Here is a 19,432-nt window from a genome sequence, read left to right on the forward strand (position 1 = left end):
CAAGTTCCCAATAAAAGGCTACCTTCCACGAAATGGGGAGCAATGTACTAACTCAATTTCCAAAAACTGAAAGTTTTCCCAATTCCAAATGGGATTTTCAACTTCTTTAAAGCTATGCCAGTGTTTCTGAATAAGGCTTCTGTAAAAACTTTATCATCACGTATTTACTCAAGTATTAAACTTAACGCGCATCAGTACGTTACAGAGACCACAGAGTTTCTCCTATAACTTCTTAATACCACTGGAATTACTTGAGTGCTGTGCACAGTTAATTGCTCCACTTCCCTTAATGCTTTAATAATACATTAATATTTAAATAATTTGTGTATAAAAGGGCTATTAAACAGCCAACATTTGTAGTTCAGTTACACGTTTTCAAACAGAAAGTAACAGCAAACATTTAACTTACTACAAGATAAATTTTCACTTCAGTAGATTAGAAATGGAAGTATAAAATGCCTTACCCTTTGTTCCAGAGCTGACTGAGTCTGTTGTCTTAAAAGAGTTTTAAATGGCCCCCCTTCTTTTCCAGCACTCCCACTGCCCATTCCTGAAGAGTATCAGTACAAATGACATTCAAAGAAACATATATTATAATTTGCAATCAAAGGGTGATTTCAAAATAGATAAAACTAAGCTATTGAAAACAGTCAAATTATCTCCATAATTTTAATTTTTAAGAAAAAAAAAATGAGCATCAAAATTTAATTTTGGTTTGGGGGTTATTCTAGGTTTTCATTTTTACATGACTAGCAGTGATTTTACAGTATTTGGACAACCCCCCCCCCCACTAAAATTTTTTTCTGCTGTCAACTTGAATTAAAATCAACTTTAAACCAGAAAAACTTTAAGATGCAGGTTTAAAACTTTTCCTGTGACATGTAACTTTTTTATTTTCTTGTTATGCCTTTTTGCCTATGATTTAAATATAGATCTACTTTTCACATAAAGTTTCTACATAACCAGATTTTCTGCCCTTATCAAAAACAGTCTCACTGTCAGACTACTCTATAGTTATGTATCTCTCACTAATATTATTACAATATTTTTATTTAATAGAAGTAATAAAAATCTGGTTTTCAGAGAGTTTCAGGTAACTTAACCACCTTTCATAACTACTAGTAGGAGACTGTACACATAATTACAGCAGCAGTTACATAATGCATGATTAGGAACAAGAAAATACAAAGGCAATGCACATCCTTTGATTTGAAATATAAACTCTGAAAAAATTTACAAATTATTTTACATAATTAAATACTCATCTGATTCATTCAAATAAGCTAAGGGCTACTGCTCAGCATTTAAAACTACACTTATTTGATTACTATATTTGCACACAACCTGCAGATTATCTGTAAATGAACATGAGATAAAATCCAATCTTGCAATTCTCTCTTTCCTTCTTTCAGATTTTTACCTCCAGCCTTAACCCCCAACCATAGGAGTTTTTCTGCAGAGAAAGTTTATTAGATTCACTAACATCTTTGATGTTGAATTATTTGCTATCAAGGACCTGTCCCCTTAGCAGAGCATGTTGAGATGCAGGTTAAGTGTCTGACAGTAAATTATGGGCTCTGTGGTTAAAAATCACTAAAGTAAACACATACCAAGATTGTGTTTTTCCTAAAGTAAACACAATGCTAGTGAATCAGATTTTCTTGGTAATACTTCATGCCTAAAAACACATTATCATTGCTACTCCTTGTATCTAAAAGCCATGAGGGCTAACATGAGCAAGCAAAAATAAGCCCCTAAGTAGTAGAGGAAAGCAGAGCATAAAGAACAAAAAGGTGTCAGGAGCAGGATGAAATACAAACACCACAGTGCAAACAGTTAGAAATGAAGCCAGGATTTTCTTTTACAGAATTTGTAACTAACTCAACATAACAATTCCTTGTTACTTTCTTTTTTCTTCTTATCAAGCATCTGACAAAGATCAACAAGACTGTAAATATATATCAAAGTGCAGTTATTTTTTTTAACCAAAGACTGGAAGATCTAGAAATAATATCAGACTTAATACTGTATGTAAATTCATGCCTAAATTCATTCATTCATTTTCAAGAGTTACTAGGCTAACACTACAATTTTCAACAAGTATTTTTAGCTGTTCTTGGATAAGGAAACAAAAATATTAGTATCTGTATAGTCCCATAAACAAGATTAAATTGCTTTTACTATTTGGCATTGATTCTAAACATCATTGTCGGGAACTATACAATATTTAAATACAAACAAACATAGCATAAATACTAAACATGAAACAAACTCAAAAATGACAAACTAACCAAAAGAGTTTCTGCAAAAAAAAGCAGTAATATCAACTATTTAATTGAAATCTATGAAAATAATCCATGTCAGTGAAATGAAAAAGTGAGCAGTAAAAATAAAAAACATGGGCTTTGTTTAAAAGGTTAAATTAAAAAGCAGAGTTGGTAGCCATCTGATAACCATTATTTCAACAAATTATGAGTGAATTCATGAAAAAGTGCAATGAGCATTTGCTCCATGCAAAATGCAGGAACAACAAAGTGAAGAGAATGTGTGGGATTACAAATCAAGTAAATTATTTCAGTCCAATTACCAATTATCAAAAGATACTTTGCAAGGGTAAAGAAGAAATTCTGTAGCATAAATGACATTGTTTCAAATCCTCTAAGAAGTTCTGAAGGTGTTTCAAGATTCTGGGGCAGAGGTGAGAGATGGAATGAATAGTCATGTAGCCAGCAGTTTTCAGAGGCTAACTGAGCAAAACCAGGGTTATAGAAGCATCTGTGTGTTAATCAAATAACATAATTTCCTTAAAAGTTTGTTTAAAAGGCCATAATAGATAGATCCTACCAGAAGCAGCCAGAAGCAGCTCTTCAGTGAAAGAAACACTTTTCCTCAGAACAACTGGGCTGACATGGCTAGAGTGTAGAGGTTTAATGCTAGACCCCGAGAGGAGGAGACAGGACTTTTTAAGATGTGGGGAATCACAAGAAAGTGTAGGGGAGCTGGGAAACAGGAAAATCCTAGGTCCCTGTGGGGAAGGTGCTGTGGAGGAAGGTATTAGAGACAAAGATGTAGATTCAGAAGATGACTAAAGAAACAGACAAAAGAAATCAAAATGAAGCATTTTTGTTTTCTCTAAACGAATCAACACTTACTGCAAATTATTTCTCGACATACAAAGAAATGGAATGACAATACAGCTCCACAATGTGCATGAGAAGCATGCTTTTAAAAATCATGACCTGATTAACTTTATTTTGAAATTAATTTTTTAGAGACATGGTAATTTAACATTATTTTAAATGTCAAACAAAATTTGATAGCAAATAGTATGGAATAAAACCCAAATAACAGAGTCTTTGCACACACTTAATCTGATTACTCTCATTATCTCAGTAGAAAAAGTTATTTTCCAAAGAGGTAATGGATTTGTTTTATGATTTTCTAGTGTGATAAATCTTGTAGAATTCTAAGTTCCCACACCAAGAAAAGGAGTTCCCACCTTCTCCATTTCCTCCAAACATATGTTATGGCATATCAAAATGTATTATCTGATTAAAATACATCATGCTTTTTGTCAGCCTGATTCTTTTCATTTGCAGTAGCATAAAATATATCCCTACTCCCAGAAGTCTAACTTCAAACACAAACAAGCTTTCTCACCAAATGTATTTATAGACCAGAATGGATAACACAAGCACAACTGTCTTTCACAGAAGACATCAAGGTAATATTTTCCAGAGTTGCAGCTATTGAAAACTAGATGCTTAAGCAGATCCAAGTTTAAACCTCCCGTGTTTTGTTACTCATACTGTGAAATTGTGGTATCTGCACTGTTTCTCCAGGTTAGTCTCCATCTCAGACATGTCAGCACACTAACCACCTGACTGAGAAATAAAGAAGAATATAATATACTGCAGAAATAGCAGAAAATACTTTTTCACATCAGCCAATCTGAGAAACTGGCATCTCAAATTTGATAATGGTTGATGTGTCACATGAGAAGTCTGCATTTCTTTAACTTTGTTTAACCACTAAGATCACCAACTTACACATTGAAATATTTTAATTTAGTAATAACCTTGGGAAATGGAAACAGAGGTCTAAACATATACAGTAATTGTTAAGAACAACATACCGAATTTAGTATGTTATGGAAGTGTCTTCTGCACATCATCAAATTTTGGGTAAAAGGTAAAACAAATTACTCATTACATACTGTCCTTTTAATCTATTAAGATTCAAAATCGAGTTTGTCATAACAAGATACAGAAGTTTTAAATGTAACCAGCAAATCCTCTTTGGACAAGTTTTAGTAGCAGAGTTAAAAGCTGCCAAAAAGACAGAGCTAATAAGCAAAACTATGCCCACAGTTTGCTTTAATACTAGAAAGATAACTAAAAAATATCTTTACATACTTGAAAAATCCCTACAAATAAGAGGCACCAAATGCACAATCTGTTTCAGTTCTGAATGAACTGACTAAAGACAACAGGGTTTATCCATCTACATAACATTGTCAGGAAATATATAAGGCTGCTGCTTTAAAACCTGAACACATTCACAGTGAGTTGCCACAGGCCTAAATTCACACCACATCTATAAAGATGACCACCTACGTTACATTTAAATCCTTTACGTGACATGATCTTTACCATGGAAAATCTGATCAAAAGAAACAGGTTTTCAAATATTCAGTAAACCAAGCACATGAATTTGGGGTGCTCCTAAGTAATAAGCATCCAGTTATATCTGTAGGTCCTTTAAATGAGTGACCACCATAGGTTACCCACAGGACAGCCATCCTTTAAAAAAGACAAAAAAATAAAATGTGCTTTCTTTTGCTTGTTTGTTTTAAAAATGGAACAGACAGGACTAAGAAAGACAGCTTTATAATTGGGAATATTTTTAACATATTTAGGGAATAAACTGCATGAAATATTTAATACAACTCCATTTGAATGCAATATTCAATTTATCTGCTAGGAAAAAATTTTGAAAGGGGTGCTATCAAGTAAAGCTGAATCAACTACTTTAATGTGCTTTAAAATTGTCTAACTAGATGGACACCAGAATATTCTGAGCGTCAAATACCACAATTTAAAACATAATTTTAAAACTAACCACACTTCTGTAAACAACTCTGCAAAATACTTTGCCCTATGGTAGCAAAATTCAGGGCATTGGTCACATAATGAAGAATAAACGGACAGTAATTCTTTAAGTTGTGCTGACATTATTATTGACATGATTCTAACAACAGACTAAAAAATAAGGAAGGAGGAAACAACAAGTTGAAAAAATTATGATAAAGCAATAGAGAAAGAAAAATGCTTTCTGAAGATGGCTGGATTACCTCTAATGTAATTTAAGTTACTTTGAAAGTGTATACTGTGTATGTAAAGCTATTTCCATATACCAAGAGAATAAAATGACAGTGGCTGCTACATTTCTGTTATTGCATTTGCAAAAGGGAGTTAAAAATTAAGATAAATGTATGCAGTAAACTTAGAGCACAACACAGTAGGCTTGAAGGCTACATAGTTTTAGTAACACCATCATTAACATATTGTGGTAAGAAATACATTCCTATGATCTGTGATATGAAATGGAGGAAATAAGAAAAAGGCAATTACTTAGGACTCCCTTAATGCTTTAAGATGTTTTATTTTGATTCGAATACAGTTGTGGCACAAAAGTCATTTTCAGGTTATCCAGGACAGTGGAAATACAGACAGGATTGAAATTTTGACCCTACAGAAGTTCTCCTGAGGCTTGAGGTGGGCTATGTGAGGTCTCCAATTTTCACATCATTTTGATAACTTAAATGCCAAAAAGCAAAAAGGGGTTGAATGAAAATATAAAAAGAGAAACACAAACAAAAAGTGGGTGGAAGTGCCTTACCAGTTTTGGGTGTCAAACTCAAATCTGTGTCAGAAGAAGAGGACTGTCGACTGTAGGACTTGGAAGGTGAAAAGGAATAGGTTTGGTTTTTCAGAGGGGTGGAGGGTCCTGATGAATGAGTATTGGGATTGGGATCTTCATTGAAAGGAATCCTGCCAGAAGAAGGTGGAAACATATTCAGTAATCCTGTGCCAAAGGACCTGGCTGACAGCAGCATGATCCAAACACCAGGATGGGATTGGGGCAGGGCCAGCAGTTATTCCTTAGATGCGAGACTGGGAATGAGGCCAGAGGCAAAGAAATGCTGTTTTACCCGCTCAGCATCCTACAGAGAGATGCTAATCATCTACAATGAAACAATTAAGCCAAATGAAAGGCATGAGATGTGACAAAAAAAAAGAAAAAGAAAAAAATTGAAAAGTTTATGGCTTAAAAATCTGGTCAAATACACAATGCTCTTAGTTTAATAAAGAAAAAATTATTTCAAGTTATAGTTGTGTTTATACATATTTATACACTTATGTATATACACATATGCATTTTAAGGTAAAAAAAAAAAATGTTTCCTTATCCTATAGCATCAGCAGCATGCCACAGCTAAAAACAGAGCAAAGAGGAGAATCTTTATGGGAACAACTCTATTGACAAACAGTTTACTTATGCACAGCTTGACTTACCTGCTCTCTAAAACCATCTCTTCCACAAATGGCACAGACCCTCCCTAGAACCATTTTAAAACCTACTGTATCTGAATTACGCTTGAAAATCATTATGAGCTCAAATCAATGTTTCCCAGATACATCACCTCATTTTTTTACTTAATTTCACAGGAAGCAAGAACATGTTAAAGTGAAGAGTGTGGCTTTGTGGAAGAGACCCTGAGGCATCTCCAAGAAACTATTCTGCCTTTGTTTGAGCAGCTGCACCTTGGGCGCTTCTTCCCTGATAACAGAAGGTGTGTCCATGAGAAAATGAGGGAGGAAAGGTGGGTGGTACCTGCCTACACTGCCTGCCTGCCTGCCCTTTGGGACCACTGTGCCTGTGGGCTGCCTCTCCCCAGCTCTGGAGTGTGAGCAGTCTCGTACCAGTGTAGATGAGAGTGGGAACAGACACAGAGAAGTTCTGAGTAAGTCGTGAGCCAGTAGCAGTGTGAATTGGGCTGTTGTGAGTCGAGCGGCATCCATGGCTTGGCGGATGAACCAGCGGAGACCTGAGAGAGTTTGCAGCCAAGGTGGAAGAAAAGAAAACAATACACACAAACAGGTTGCAAAGTTATGTTATCAATGATTTCAGGGAAGTTTAGCTAGAGGAGATCTCTTACTCTAAGCAGACTCTAAGAATTTCAATTCCTAGCATGCAAGAGTCCAGATAAAAGGAGGGAAAGGAACAGCTTAAGCACTTGCTTGTGACTGCATCATTGATTCTTTGGCAACTAGCCATAAAGTTAGTAAAGCCAAGAATAAGAAGAATCAAATTAGTTGACTTTGCTGCCTTAGAGAAACATTCCCATTTTTTGAACTGAGATAATATCCATCACCAAGCTGAACATGGATAATTTGGGAGGTGGAATTTCCACATATCGCTGCAGAGTGAAAGCCACTGGTTTATTTATGGACACTTTTTAAGTTGATAATTACCAGGTCTACCTTTTTTTGTTTTTAAACACCATGCTGTTGTTCTATGCTGCACTGTATCCGGAAGTCCTTTTAAAGACAATTTTTTAAAATCAAGACAAGTCACCACAAGCTATGCTGTGAAATAGAAACCAGTAATTTCTAAAAGTCAGTCCATATTTTGCAGTATTTTGCAGAGCAATTGATGCTTGCACAACAAAAATGCCTCATCTCTATTGTAGTGACACAACAGTTCAAGTTAATGAAAATGGCTACTTCAATTAATACAGCCAGAAATACAGGATATGTAATACACTTCCTGGTGCAGTTTTTTCCTTCCTGGATTGCTCTACCAAACAGAAGATAACTAAAATAGCCAAGCAAAAAAATAGCAACAGTTTGAAGAAGACTGCAAGTGTATTTCTAATAATTTCTATTAATATCAAAATACTGCATTCAAACTGTTTGGTGATGCAGTACATATGACAAAAATCACAAAATTATACTTCTCATCATAAAGATTGCTCTGCAAGCTCACTGTCTACCTGCTTTGCCACAGTCCTAACTTGTTTTACAACAGTAAAAAGCAAAACGCACAATAAAAGATGAGACCTCTTTGGGGTCATTGTCTAAGTCACTGACAGAACCATCAGAATTCAAAATTTATCTTCTCTTATATGCTCATAAACATTTAAACTTGAACCAAAGGTGTATTTCTGAGAGGCCCTCACAAAAATATTCATCGCACAAACACAGCGCCAAAGCAGAACTAATTACAGTTAAACTGGTGGATTACAAGACAAGATATGTAGTACTACTGCTATATAAATTCAAAGAAAGGCATCTTAAGTAAGAATTACCACTCCAGCTTCTACTGAAATAACAAATCACCCAACCTAAAACATTTCAGAATTGCGGAATATAAAACTGGATTGCAGACAAATAAAACTACAAAAGAAAAACAAGTTCTGGGAAAAAAAGAAATCACACTGGTTATGAAAAACTGAATGAGTATGAAAAGAAGAGAGGTGAAACTTGTTTCCCTACAAGCTACTAATTCATACTTACTCCTTCATTTCTTTGGATGGGGAGTTACATGCAGGTAAAAATGCTGATGTGTTACTTATTTTATCCAAAGTGCAGGCTGTTCCTATGGCTCTCACTACGAGTCCAGACTCTCCCTCCAAATCAAAACACTGCAAATAACCAACAACAGCATTTCCTCTCATTTCAAGCACCTTCAAGCCAATCTTCCTTTGCAATTCTCCTACAAAACAAAAGGTAAAGAACTCATAATTGCAGCGAACTACTATTCTCTTTTGTGGTCTTTGACCTCTGCTTTTGGAGTGCCAACCAAGTCAGCAGAACAAGTAATAAATCCATTCCTACATAGCTAGGCCAAGGAGCCGGTCACAACTTCGGCCTCCTATAACATTGTGTGATACTGATGACTTACACAGCTTTTTTCTTTTTTCTCCAAATCCATTCTGATTGCCAAAACAACATGTTATTTCACAGGGTTTTTTTCCACTAGTCTTTATTTTCAGTAGGCTTTTTTTTCCTTTTTTCTACTTATTCAGAGAGAGACAGAGGTTGTGTTCTGAAACTCACATAAGTTTCTAAATACTTCATATAGTTCAAGACAATGCAACATCTTTGAAATCTGTGTTTCTTCATTTACCAATTTATTTAAGCATATTTCAACTTAATTCATACTTTTTGCCCCTCTACTGCAAACCAAAGATTACCACTGTATTAGCTGCACACAAGGGCTGAAAGACTCTGACTATAAGAAACTGGTCTGCCATTGATGCTTATTTAGGAGGATATCATAAAAACATTAATTGATCTATGTAGTTGGATTGCCTTGGTAATAACTAAGGTGGAAAATATCATCTCTCTTCTTATGAAAATGAAAGATTTCTAAAATCCTCTTATAACAAACTGAAAAATCCTCACTGTCACAAAGGATGGCCTAACAGTCCTAATGTCACTGCTGCCGAGAAATCAAGTGGAATGAAATGGTCACAGAAACATAAAATCTCCTGAGCTGGAAGGGACCCACAAGGATCACCTAAGTCCAACTCCTGGCTCTGGTTTCTACTGCTTTCTGGAAGTTTGATTTTAAAATTACCAGCACAGGTTACTACTGTAAACTTCTTAACTGAAGTTACAGTCTGTACCTGTCTTGAAAAAGTTCTAGGGTTGAGATAGAGTATGAAAGTTTCTTTTTAACATAATACATAATATGACAGAGATCTGTGAAACAGCCTGGCTCACTGTCAGAAGTTATAGATTTATGCAAGATTCTTTATGTGTGACCACCAATAACAGTATCACACATTTTATTACATGAGATGGAACAGTAATGCTGTGAGTTCTTTTGGGTTTTTATCCTCTTATCTATTGCCATGAATAAAATCTAGCAGAATACTTTATCTCCCTGCACTACTTGTGCACAGCAAGAAATATGCAAATGTGAATTCTGTAAACTAATATGGGAACTATATTTAAAAAAGTGTCTTCATGTTAGTTATCACAACAGTTTAGTTATTTTTTCCCCCACAACGTGCTGGCCCTCCCAATGAAGGTACTAACATCTCCATAATCTTTTATGTTGCACTACTTACTGAGGATCTCGAGGACACCTTCCACAGGACCAGGTTGCTCTGAGCCCCATCCAACCTGGCCTTGAACTCTTCCAGGGATGAGGCGGCCACAGCTTCTCTGGGCAACCTGTGCCAGGGCCTCACCACACTCACAGGGAAGAATTTCTTCCCAATACCTAATCTAAACCCACTGTCAGTTTGAAGCCATTCCCCTTGTCCTGTCACTCCAGGCCCTCACAGATAGTCCCTCTTCATCTTTCTTCTAGCTCCTTTCAGGCACTGGAAAGCCACAATTAGGTCACCCCAAAGCCTTCTCTTCTCCAGGCTGAATAATCCCAATTCTCTCAGCCTTTCCTCACAGGAGATGCTTGAGAAACAATGAACCAAGCCTGACCTCAAAGAGATAGGATGAGTAATATAAGTATTGATATACACTGTATCTGAGATAGTGTGTAATTGCTCACAGACTTCAAAACAGTTCAAAGAGGGTGAAGTTCATTACTTTAATTGTTTGAGTCAAAATTCTAGTGATACTCCTCATATGGGTTAAGAACATCTTCAGAAAAGTTTCACAGGTTTGACCTTGCTAAAAGCAACCAAAAAATTAGGCAGCAGCACGGCCTCATCAGGAAAAAAAAAAAAAAAAAAAAAAAAAAAAAAAAAAAAATCAGTCACCCTGTCCATCAATTAGAAAAACGTAATCCTCAGAAACAGAAGACACTGTGAACTGAAAAAAATCAACATAATTAACAACAAAACTCATATGCAATGTTAAGCAAGGCACTTATTCAAATCCTGAACATTTTTAGAAGTAGCAATAACCATTACAGCCCACACGTTTAATACCTGACATGAGTGAAATGAGTCGTTGCCGAGCCTCATTCGATGCCCTGGGAGTACGGATTCTGTCTATCCACTGGTACTCTGGGTCCTCATTAACTACAAGTTCTTCCACAAATCCATGAATTATTACTGCTCTGTAACACTTAGGAATAGATGTAGCTGTTAAAAAATATATACATAAAAGACGTAAGACATCGGTCTATGAGCCAAGAATAGCAAGAAAAACATAAAATTAGACATAAAAATGATTCCAGAAAGTTTTCCAGACAATTTTCTGTGACAATGTGGACATACCCAGGCAGTTTTGCTTGTGAGATCACAGAACCCTGATAAGATAACTGTCCAGTGCACCAGTTACAGTATGTACCATTATGAAACCTTTTCACTTTGTGCCTCTTTAAAAGGATATGAACCCAAAATAACACCGCATATGTATGCACAGACACTGAAATGCAACTTATGGAGATCAAAAAATCCCATCAGTTATTTACATTGTTTTGAGATATGAACAGTAAAAATGCGTTAAAAAAGAAAAGCAAACTAAACAATTCTTTGCATTTTGCTCCAATGTTATCTCCACTCGGTTTATGCAATGAGGTGGTAAGAGAAGGGAGGCCAAAAGAAGAGGCAAAGAAAGGAAAGGAGGAAAAAAGGTTTTTGTTGAAATAAACTTTTTTCCTCTACTTACTGCAAAAAAATTTGACTCCACAGGATGACTGCCTAAATCTGTTTAAATCATTGAAGAGATCTACTTTCACCACCACATTGATCTCCCCACGTATACCTATTGATAAAAAAAATGAAATACCAGAAGTTATAACAATATAACTGTATCAATACAAAACTAGACCTATAAATTATTTCCTATTATTAGTAATTCATCCCAGAGGAGCAGGAAGCCATATCCTTGCTTGTCAGGTCTGCTGCAGAGACACTGACTCAGAAGAAGTTTTTAGTTCTGCCAAGCCTTTGAGGCTGAAGCAATAAAAGCAACACTCCTCAAATGCCAATTTGCACCAAACAAGACTTTGTAAGAAAGATGGGACTGGGAAAAGAGAAGCCATCAGCCTCTTGATGCTGCAGTGGCCTCTGCTGCAGGGTGCTTTCTCTGCTGAATTTCCTCCCTGAAACAATTTCAAAATTGCAGTAAAGCTCCTCTCTGAAGTTCAACCCAAGGAGAAAGATTTATGGTTCTTTCTAGAACCACAAAGTGGAACAGGAAGTGTTTGCAAAATACTAACTGTGACGAGAAAGATATAAAAAATAAGGAATTACAGACCTTTTAGACAAAGCTTAATTTTCAACTATGACTAAACCCTACTAGAAATAGAATATCTTCTAACACACAACCATTCCCTTTTGACTACTCTACTTTCCTGTTCTGAGCTTTTTCTACTTTTTTCCCACCCAGTAACAAAATCATTTCACATATTATAGGTTCTGACATATTGAGGACTAAACTTCTTGATGAGTCTGATTTCTAGCATCTTCAGAAGCCTTTATCACATCAGTACATGATACCCAAAGAGCAGCACTGGATTTGTTGTTCAACAAAAACGGATATTACTGCAATAAAATCAGCTGCATCTCCCTTCCAAAATGCCAACAGAAAGAAGCCTTCAGTTACTATAACAGGAAATGCCTCAGGGTTATGTATTTTCACAAATAATCATGTTGAGGTGAAAGAAAAAAATTTTTAATACAAACTTATGAACACTGTATTTATTATTTTTCAAGGAAGCATCAATTAATGTTTGCCAAGAGTCAAGATAATTGGAATCTAGTGCTATGAGCATGAAAATATAAGAATTCCAATTTTACTTAAATAGAAAAAAGCTGTGAAATACCAACATATCTGAAAAAATATAGAGAAATCTAACTCTCTCTAACCTACCAGCTGTACACATCCTGAAACAAGTGTTTGCATAATTTAGCTCCAGAAGAAAATGTGTGATAGGAAAATGTGCATAGGATAAAAAGGTAATTAAAAAAACACATGCAGTATTTCTCGATATTTCTGTTTGCTATAACTGGTTTAGATGCAAAAAATACTTTGCATCAGTTATGATGAGCATCTGGTAAACACCATTATTTCCCAACAATAATTTATAATTAGCTTTTAATATTAGTAGGTAATTTAATTCACCCTGAATAATGAACGAGGGAGATAATGGCAACCACAGAGATTTTCTGCACTAAGGTATTCAACTGGCAAGCTAATTGCTCTAAACTGACATTGGCTCTCTGAGACAAAAGCTATTTCATTAAAATCAAAAGCAAAAATATCATTAACTTCATTTTCTCATTCCTTCAAGACATTCTGATGAAATTCACCTAGCACTGAGAGCACTTGCTGCAGGGAAAAGGAATTTCATCCCGTTGAAGATATCTCACATTCTGTCCCTTCATCTCAATTAAGTTTATCCCAAGTCTCAGGAAGGCACACCCCAAATAACTCCAGCAAAGTTACACTCATTTAGCAAACACATGGTAATTGGACAAACATGTCTGAGTCTTTTTTTTTTTTAATCTGAATTTTGCAGCAACTAGTGAAGATTTTTTCCCACTTGTTACAAGTCCTATGGAAGGCATTCTGCCAAGCACTGATCTGAACTCCTATGCCAGAAATTTTCTCATGCCAGAAATGAATGGGGGGGGGGGGGGGGGCGGGGAAAGCCAGGAAAGTAGTTTCCAACTCCAAAGATAAAATTATTACAAATTTCTGAAGACAGTTTACAAGATTATAAGAAGCAGACTACATTTCAAACAAGACTGTTTTAAATTAGAAAATCTTACCATGAATGGTATCATAAATTGGAAACCACCCTGAAATAACTGTGGCTGCTTCACTATAGAGCAGAGGATCAATATCTATGTACACTTTGCCAATGGCATCATTGGCGCTGTATGTATCGTGATCAAGAACTGTGATCTGGAGAGGCTCATCTTGGAGGTCTTCATCATCTACCTGGAAAACAAATATTAACATGGAATCTGAGTATTTAAAAATGTGCAGGGAAACACTGATGAAAAACAAACACAGAAGAGAAGAGAGTTAGTTACGAACAGCAACCTGACACAGATAAATCTGTAATTTCAGTTTCCTGAAGCTAAACAACACATTCACTTATTTTGATTTTATCCTTCAGAGACTGATGAGATCCTGGAAACAGAGCTATCACTGGAGGAAGAACAGAAAAGCAAGATTACAGTGATTATTCATTTTTAAATTCCACAGTGTTTTAAAGTCACGCTTCGTAGATTGTCCACCCATCTCCACAGTACATACTGATAAATAAAAAAAAAAGAAAAAAAAGAAAATTTAAGATAAAATATCTCAGAGGACTATTACACTCTGAAGTTAAGATTATGGTGTTCTCATCACTGGTCAGTGGCTTAAAAGATCTTTTACACAGTCTGCAGTAAAAATTCAGTAATTCTACATATGCAATTTCCTAAACAAAAGCAATAATCCATCTACAGATAATTCAACTATTTTCTTTTATGACTAAGACAGACATTTCACAACTTTTTGTGTTGAATGTCACAAACCAAGAATTAAGTTTGCTAACAGCAATGGGATGACTCATGTATTTGCAGAATTGTGATACTGCCTTAGAACACGGTAAATGAACCAGAACTACACATTCAAGTGTTATAATAATTAATTTATTCTAAACATCATCCTCATTTTTTAAGTAGTAAAAAAATGTAGTAACAAAAGAGGAACATGTAGACACTTGCTCAGGGCATAATGTCAAAGGATATCAACAAATTAAATCCTGGAAAGCAACAAGCAATTACAGGAAAATGCTGAGTGCCCTCATTACTACATAAGGAAATGGGAAGATAAAGTGTCCAATAATTGTTGTCCAAGCTCTTTATTTTGTAATCTTTGCATAGGAATTTTCTGTTTTCTCCTTCGACAAGACCATTATCTTTGCAACCAAATGTAAGACTTCAAATACCAATTAACTTTCCTTGCTCAAAATTAAAAAAAAAAAACCACAAGAACACCCATACTTTCATATATTTATACATATTTGTACCGATAACTGTACTGAAAAAGCCTAATCCTTGCTACATTCCCCCCACCTTCTCTGCAGTATTCTCTTTTCTAATAGAAAATTTAAGTTGAATCCAACCTAGCAAGCTTTCGTCTTCACAAACACTCCTAAAAAGCCAATGAGATGCCCTCAGCAAACAAGGACTGACTGGAGCTGGGTTTGCTGAAAAGGCTTTGTTGTGTATTTAAACACAAATACACTTCAGTGCTCAAAACTCATTTTCTGCCTGAAATGCAATTATTTCATTAAGGGCAGTTAAACCAGAGTGTCTACATAGTTACAGGCAAACTCCTAAAAAATACTTACTTCAAATTTGAACCACTCAGAATTCCACTGAGGATTAAGTGATTTGGGATATACGTCTGTCTTAAATGTTGTATTTCCAAATTTCACCTAAAAATACAAACATTCAATTATCATTTACAAATAATAAAGAAATTTTGAAACTCCTTAAATTGACATATGCAAATAATTTCAAATACATATTTCAACAAATCATTTTTTTCTCACTGAGAGTGCCTTTTAAAATCAATTTACATATATCAGTATCCATGTATCAATGACATTTCCAATCAATCTCTCTCTCATACTACTAAAATTGTTTCTTTTCCTCCTCAATCATTTGAAAGGCAAAAACATCACTTATATTGGCTTTTCAAAGTCACTTGGCATACTCTCCTTGCCTTCTATAAGAAAAAATATTAAAAATATTGATAGTTTATGTCCTATTACTCTTCTCTCTAGGATTTCTCAATCAGCTTCATAGACAATTGTTAAAATAAATATAAAACCAAATTGGATTTGAGAAATAAAGAGAGAGGACTATTAAAAATTAAATATTTTCCATACTTTTATTGCTTATTGCACCTTCAACCACATAATAACCTATTTCAGCAGCACCCATACGGTCTCCACAGGTGTCTACTTCAGTCAAAGCCCATTTGGGTTTTGTGGGGGTTTCTTGTTTGCTTTTTTAAACTGAAACTGAATTTCTGTGATGCTCCATACATCAGGAAACCACACAGCACCATGTAAGAGCCTTTATCTTACTGCAGCTTTCATTCCAAATCATTTACAAACACTTGCAGTTCTCTGAATGCTGCCTCTCAAAAAAAATGAGCAGTTCACCTCATACCAAGTATCTGATGGTACTTAAAAATACTGAAAATTACATTTTTAAGTTTATTCAATAATCTTAAAGAAAATGAGTATACTGATAGAAAAGAAATGCTGGAGTTAGAGGTATGTAGATTTTGACAGCTGTTACCTTTTAAAAGTCTAAATGCATTTTGAAGACTAAATTTAGGCCTCGATTTGAAAACTGTGTAGTAATTCTTTTAACACTTCTGCTCAAGACAGTATTAAGTAACCACTTCATACATTTCAGTAATATACTGATTATTTTGCACAGGTGCATATCCCAACTCTGAAGAGATTTTCCACTTGCTTAAGTACAATAAAGTGATGTTAGCACTGGTTGTAAGTTAAGGGAGCTTCTGACTCCAGAAGCTGCCAGGATGCAACAGTCCTGAGCTCTACCCCACCGATTTTAACATGTTATCTTGGGAGTAAATCAGTTCCCTTAGAGCTCCAGGCAGTTATAACTGAATTTCCCCAATACTCCAGCTACTTCATTGAAGCGTGTAGAGATAACCAAACACCACACTGCTGTCCACTGTGCAAAGTTAAAAGCACATTTATGGAAGAAATTGTAACAAAATATTCTGAGTTGGGACAAGGATCACTGTGCTCATACTGGTGAAGTCCCAATTTTGCATAACCTGAGCCAAGTAAGAGCTCTCAAGTCTCTTCTCATTTTCTTTTCTAGTTCTAAGTTTATATTGCAATATTTAACAAGGAAATTTAAGGCTAGTAAACAACCAGAACTTTAACATGTGCTTTTCATTTTTTTTTAAGGAAAAACACATTGTAAAGTTTTTCAGCAATCTCATACAGAAAAATAAAACAATAGTTTCAAGCTCAATTTATTTTGAAGTAAATCTCACCTGCTGTATTGCCTACTCCACACGTGGAAAGGGTAGTTACTCCACATTGTTCCTAAGTAACAATCCTAAAAGCAAGGCCCCCATCTGTGTATTTCTTTAGCCTTATTTGTGTCAAGACACTAATGGAACTCATGTTAACCCAGCTAAGCAAACTGGTCTTGATGAAAATTTTTATTTTCCTTTTTTGCTATGCTAGAATTTTACTATATGAATTTCAAAAATCTACTTTGCTACACAGACAGTATGGTTAGGAACAAGTAACCCACAGAAGAGGAGAGCTGTTTCTCCTAACACAGAGTAAAAACAGGCCACATGAAACTCAGTGAACTGTATTTCCTAGTTCTGTTTTCCCTGTCTCCTGGTAGCAAGCATAATCGTTGTTGTAATTTTAAACTGGATTAATAGGCAACCTACAAGACAAGATTTTATAAATTAAAACCTGACCAGTGAAACAGCTGACAAAACAGTGAAATGCTAAGTTTCATGTAATAAAATATAAATACATAAAAATAGCTGTACTATTTCAGCTCCACAGAAAAGCTGAAATACATCTTCACGTTATTACAGGTAACTCTCCCATTAAGCACTGCCCTTAGAGTCTAATGTCAACCAAATTTTTAAGCACCAAATGAAATCAGGACTTATATACCCCAATTTTATTTTTATATTAATATTATCATATTTTTCAGTGTATACAGTTCTAGAAAGGCATTCTGTCTTCCTACCTTAATTCTAGTATTGTGCCAACCTCAATCACTATTTGTGGTACAAGACATGGATTTTCATAGCACATTATTTTAAAATAGCTCTGATTCTTCTGAGAGTATGATTCCTGAATCTATGGAATGCTTCTGAAATGTTCTAAGTCATCCATATTGGAAATAATGAATCGAAAAACATAAGGATAATGTAACAGAAATAACAGAAATCACAGAAAGGCTTGTGCTGGAAGGGACCTTAAAGTCCATCTCATTCAAACCCCTCTGCACGGGCAGGGATGTCACTCATTGGATCACGTTGCTCAGAGCCTCCTCCAACGTGGGCCTTAAATAATTCCACTTATTTTGCACTTCAACTTGTTTTACAATCCCTTCCTGAGAAACACCCTACATATTGCCTGTTAACTATATGACCGTAAAGGAAGTTAGATACTCTGGGTGCAATAAAGTGATTAAAACGCACAAATAATATCAAATATTTGTTGACTAAAAGTCCCCTTGGAAAATATTTTAGTATTTCAAACATTTTAAATGTAAAGATGAATATTGGCCTTAAAAGTAAAGCCTGTACAACCATTCATATATTAAGCAATATAACTGATTTAAAGATGATCTTATTACTTCTCCATCCTCCTTACAACACGTCTGCCTAATCACAGAATCAGTTAGGTTGGAAAATACCTCAGAGATCACCGACTCCAAGCTATGATCGACCACCACCATAACAACCATACCATGGCACTGAGCGCCACGTCCAGTCTTTCCTTAAATACCTCCAAGGGACGGCGACTCCACCGTCTCCCTGGACAACCGGTTCCAATGTCTGATCACCCTTTCCATGAAGAAATTCCTGCTGATGTCCCACCTAAACCCGCCCCGGTGCAGCTCAGGGCACTGTCTCCTCGCCCTGCCCCTGGTTCCCGGGAGCACGGAGGCGCGGGACGGGCCCGGCAGGTGCCTCCGCCGCGCGGGCCCTGCGCGCCCATCCCGCTGCCCCTGCCACCAACCTCCACGAAGGCGTCGGTCAGGTCGCTGGCGCGGTCCATCACCGGCAAATGGCGCCCCGCCACGATCTTGACCTTCAGCTTCCCCGGCATCTTCTTCCTCCCCTCCCCTCCCCTCCTCCTCCCGCAAGCTGCAGGGACACCGCGACCGCGCCTGTGCCATGGACGGGCGGGCGCGGCGGCTGCGCATGCGCATGCGCGGGGCTCCCACAGCCGCCCCGCCCACGGCCGGCGGGGAGGGGGAGAGGAGTCGTAGGGTCAAGGAATTTTTCGGGCTGGAGATCACCCAGTCCGACAACCTTGCCAAGGCAGGGTCACCTAGAGCAGGTGACATAGAAACGTCTTCAGGTGGGTTTGGAATGTCTCCAGAGAGGGACACTCGACGCTCTCCCTGGGCAGCTGTTCCAGGGCTCTGCCACCTTCAGTGTAAAGAAGTGCTTCCTTCTGTTGAGATTAAACTCCTTGTGTTTTACTTTATGGCCATTGCTCCTTGTTCTGTCGCTGGGCACCACTGAAAAGAGTCTGGCACCATCCTCTTGGCACCTGTTTGAGATATTTATATGCATTAATGAGATCCCCTTTCAGTCTTCACCAGGATAAACAGGCCCAGCTCTCACAGTCCCTTCTCATTAGAGATCCTCCATACCTCTCATCATCTTTCTTACCCTCT

The 19,432-nt window shown here is 36.5% G+C and overlaps 1 protein-coding gene across 15 annotated transcripts in view; it reads right to left on the reverse strand.

Annotated features, from left to right (window-relative positions):
- Window positions 1-18,919, reverse strand: part of C2CD5 (C2 calcium dependent domain containing 5) — a 59,715-nt gene extending 40,796 nt beyond the window's left edge. For 3 of the 15 annotated variants that reach the window (XM_069003491.1, XM_069003490.1, XM_069003492.1), the window contains exons 1-9: window positions 18,766-18,899; window positions 15,340-15,426; window positions 13,763-13,934; window positions 11,655-11,750; window positions 10,970-11,125; window positions 8,583-8,781; window positions 5,902-6,053; window positions 2,845-3,039; window positions 465-550 (exon numbers count right to left, since the gene is read on the reverse strand). In XM_069003491.1, coding sequence (XP_068859592.1) covers window positions 465-550; window positions 2,845-3,039; window positions 5,902-6,053; window positions 8,583-8,781; window positions 10,970-11,125; window positions 11,655-11,750; window positions 13,763-13,934; window positions 15,340-15,426; window positions 18,766-18,855 — 1,233 coding nt within the window. In that variant the 5' untranslated portion in view covers window positions 18,856-18,899. Of the gene's footprint in view, window positions 1-464; window positions 551-2,844; window positions 3,040-5,901; window positions 6,054-6,986; window positions 7,112-8,582; window positions 8,782-10,969; window positions 11,126-11,654; window positions 11,751-13,762; window positions 13,935-15,339; window positions 15,427-18,765 lie in introns of those variants that run through there. The other 12 variants (XR_011148020.1, XM_069003498.1, XR_011148021.1 and 9 more) reach the window with 11 other exon arrangements.
- Window positions 18,920-19,432: the final 513 nt, after the last annotated feature.

The sequence above is a fragment of the Aphelocoma coerulescens genome, chromosome 1A (genome assembly GCF_041296385.1).
Source record: "Aphelocoma coerulescens isolate FSJ_1873_10779 chromosome 1A, UR_Acoe_1.0, whole genome shotgun sequence".
Lineage (NCBI taxonomy): Eukaryota > Metazoa > Chordata > Aves > Passeriformes > Corvidae > Aphelocoma > Aphelocoma coerulescens.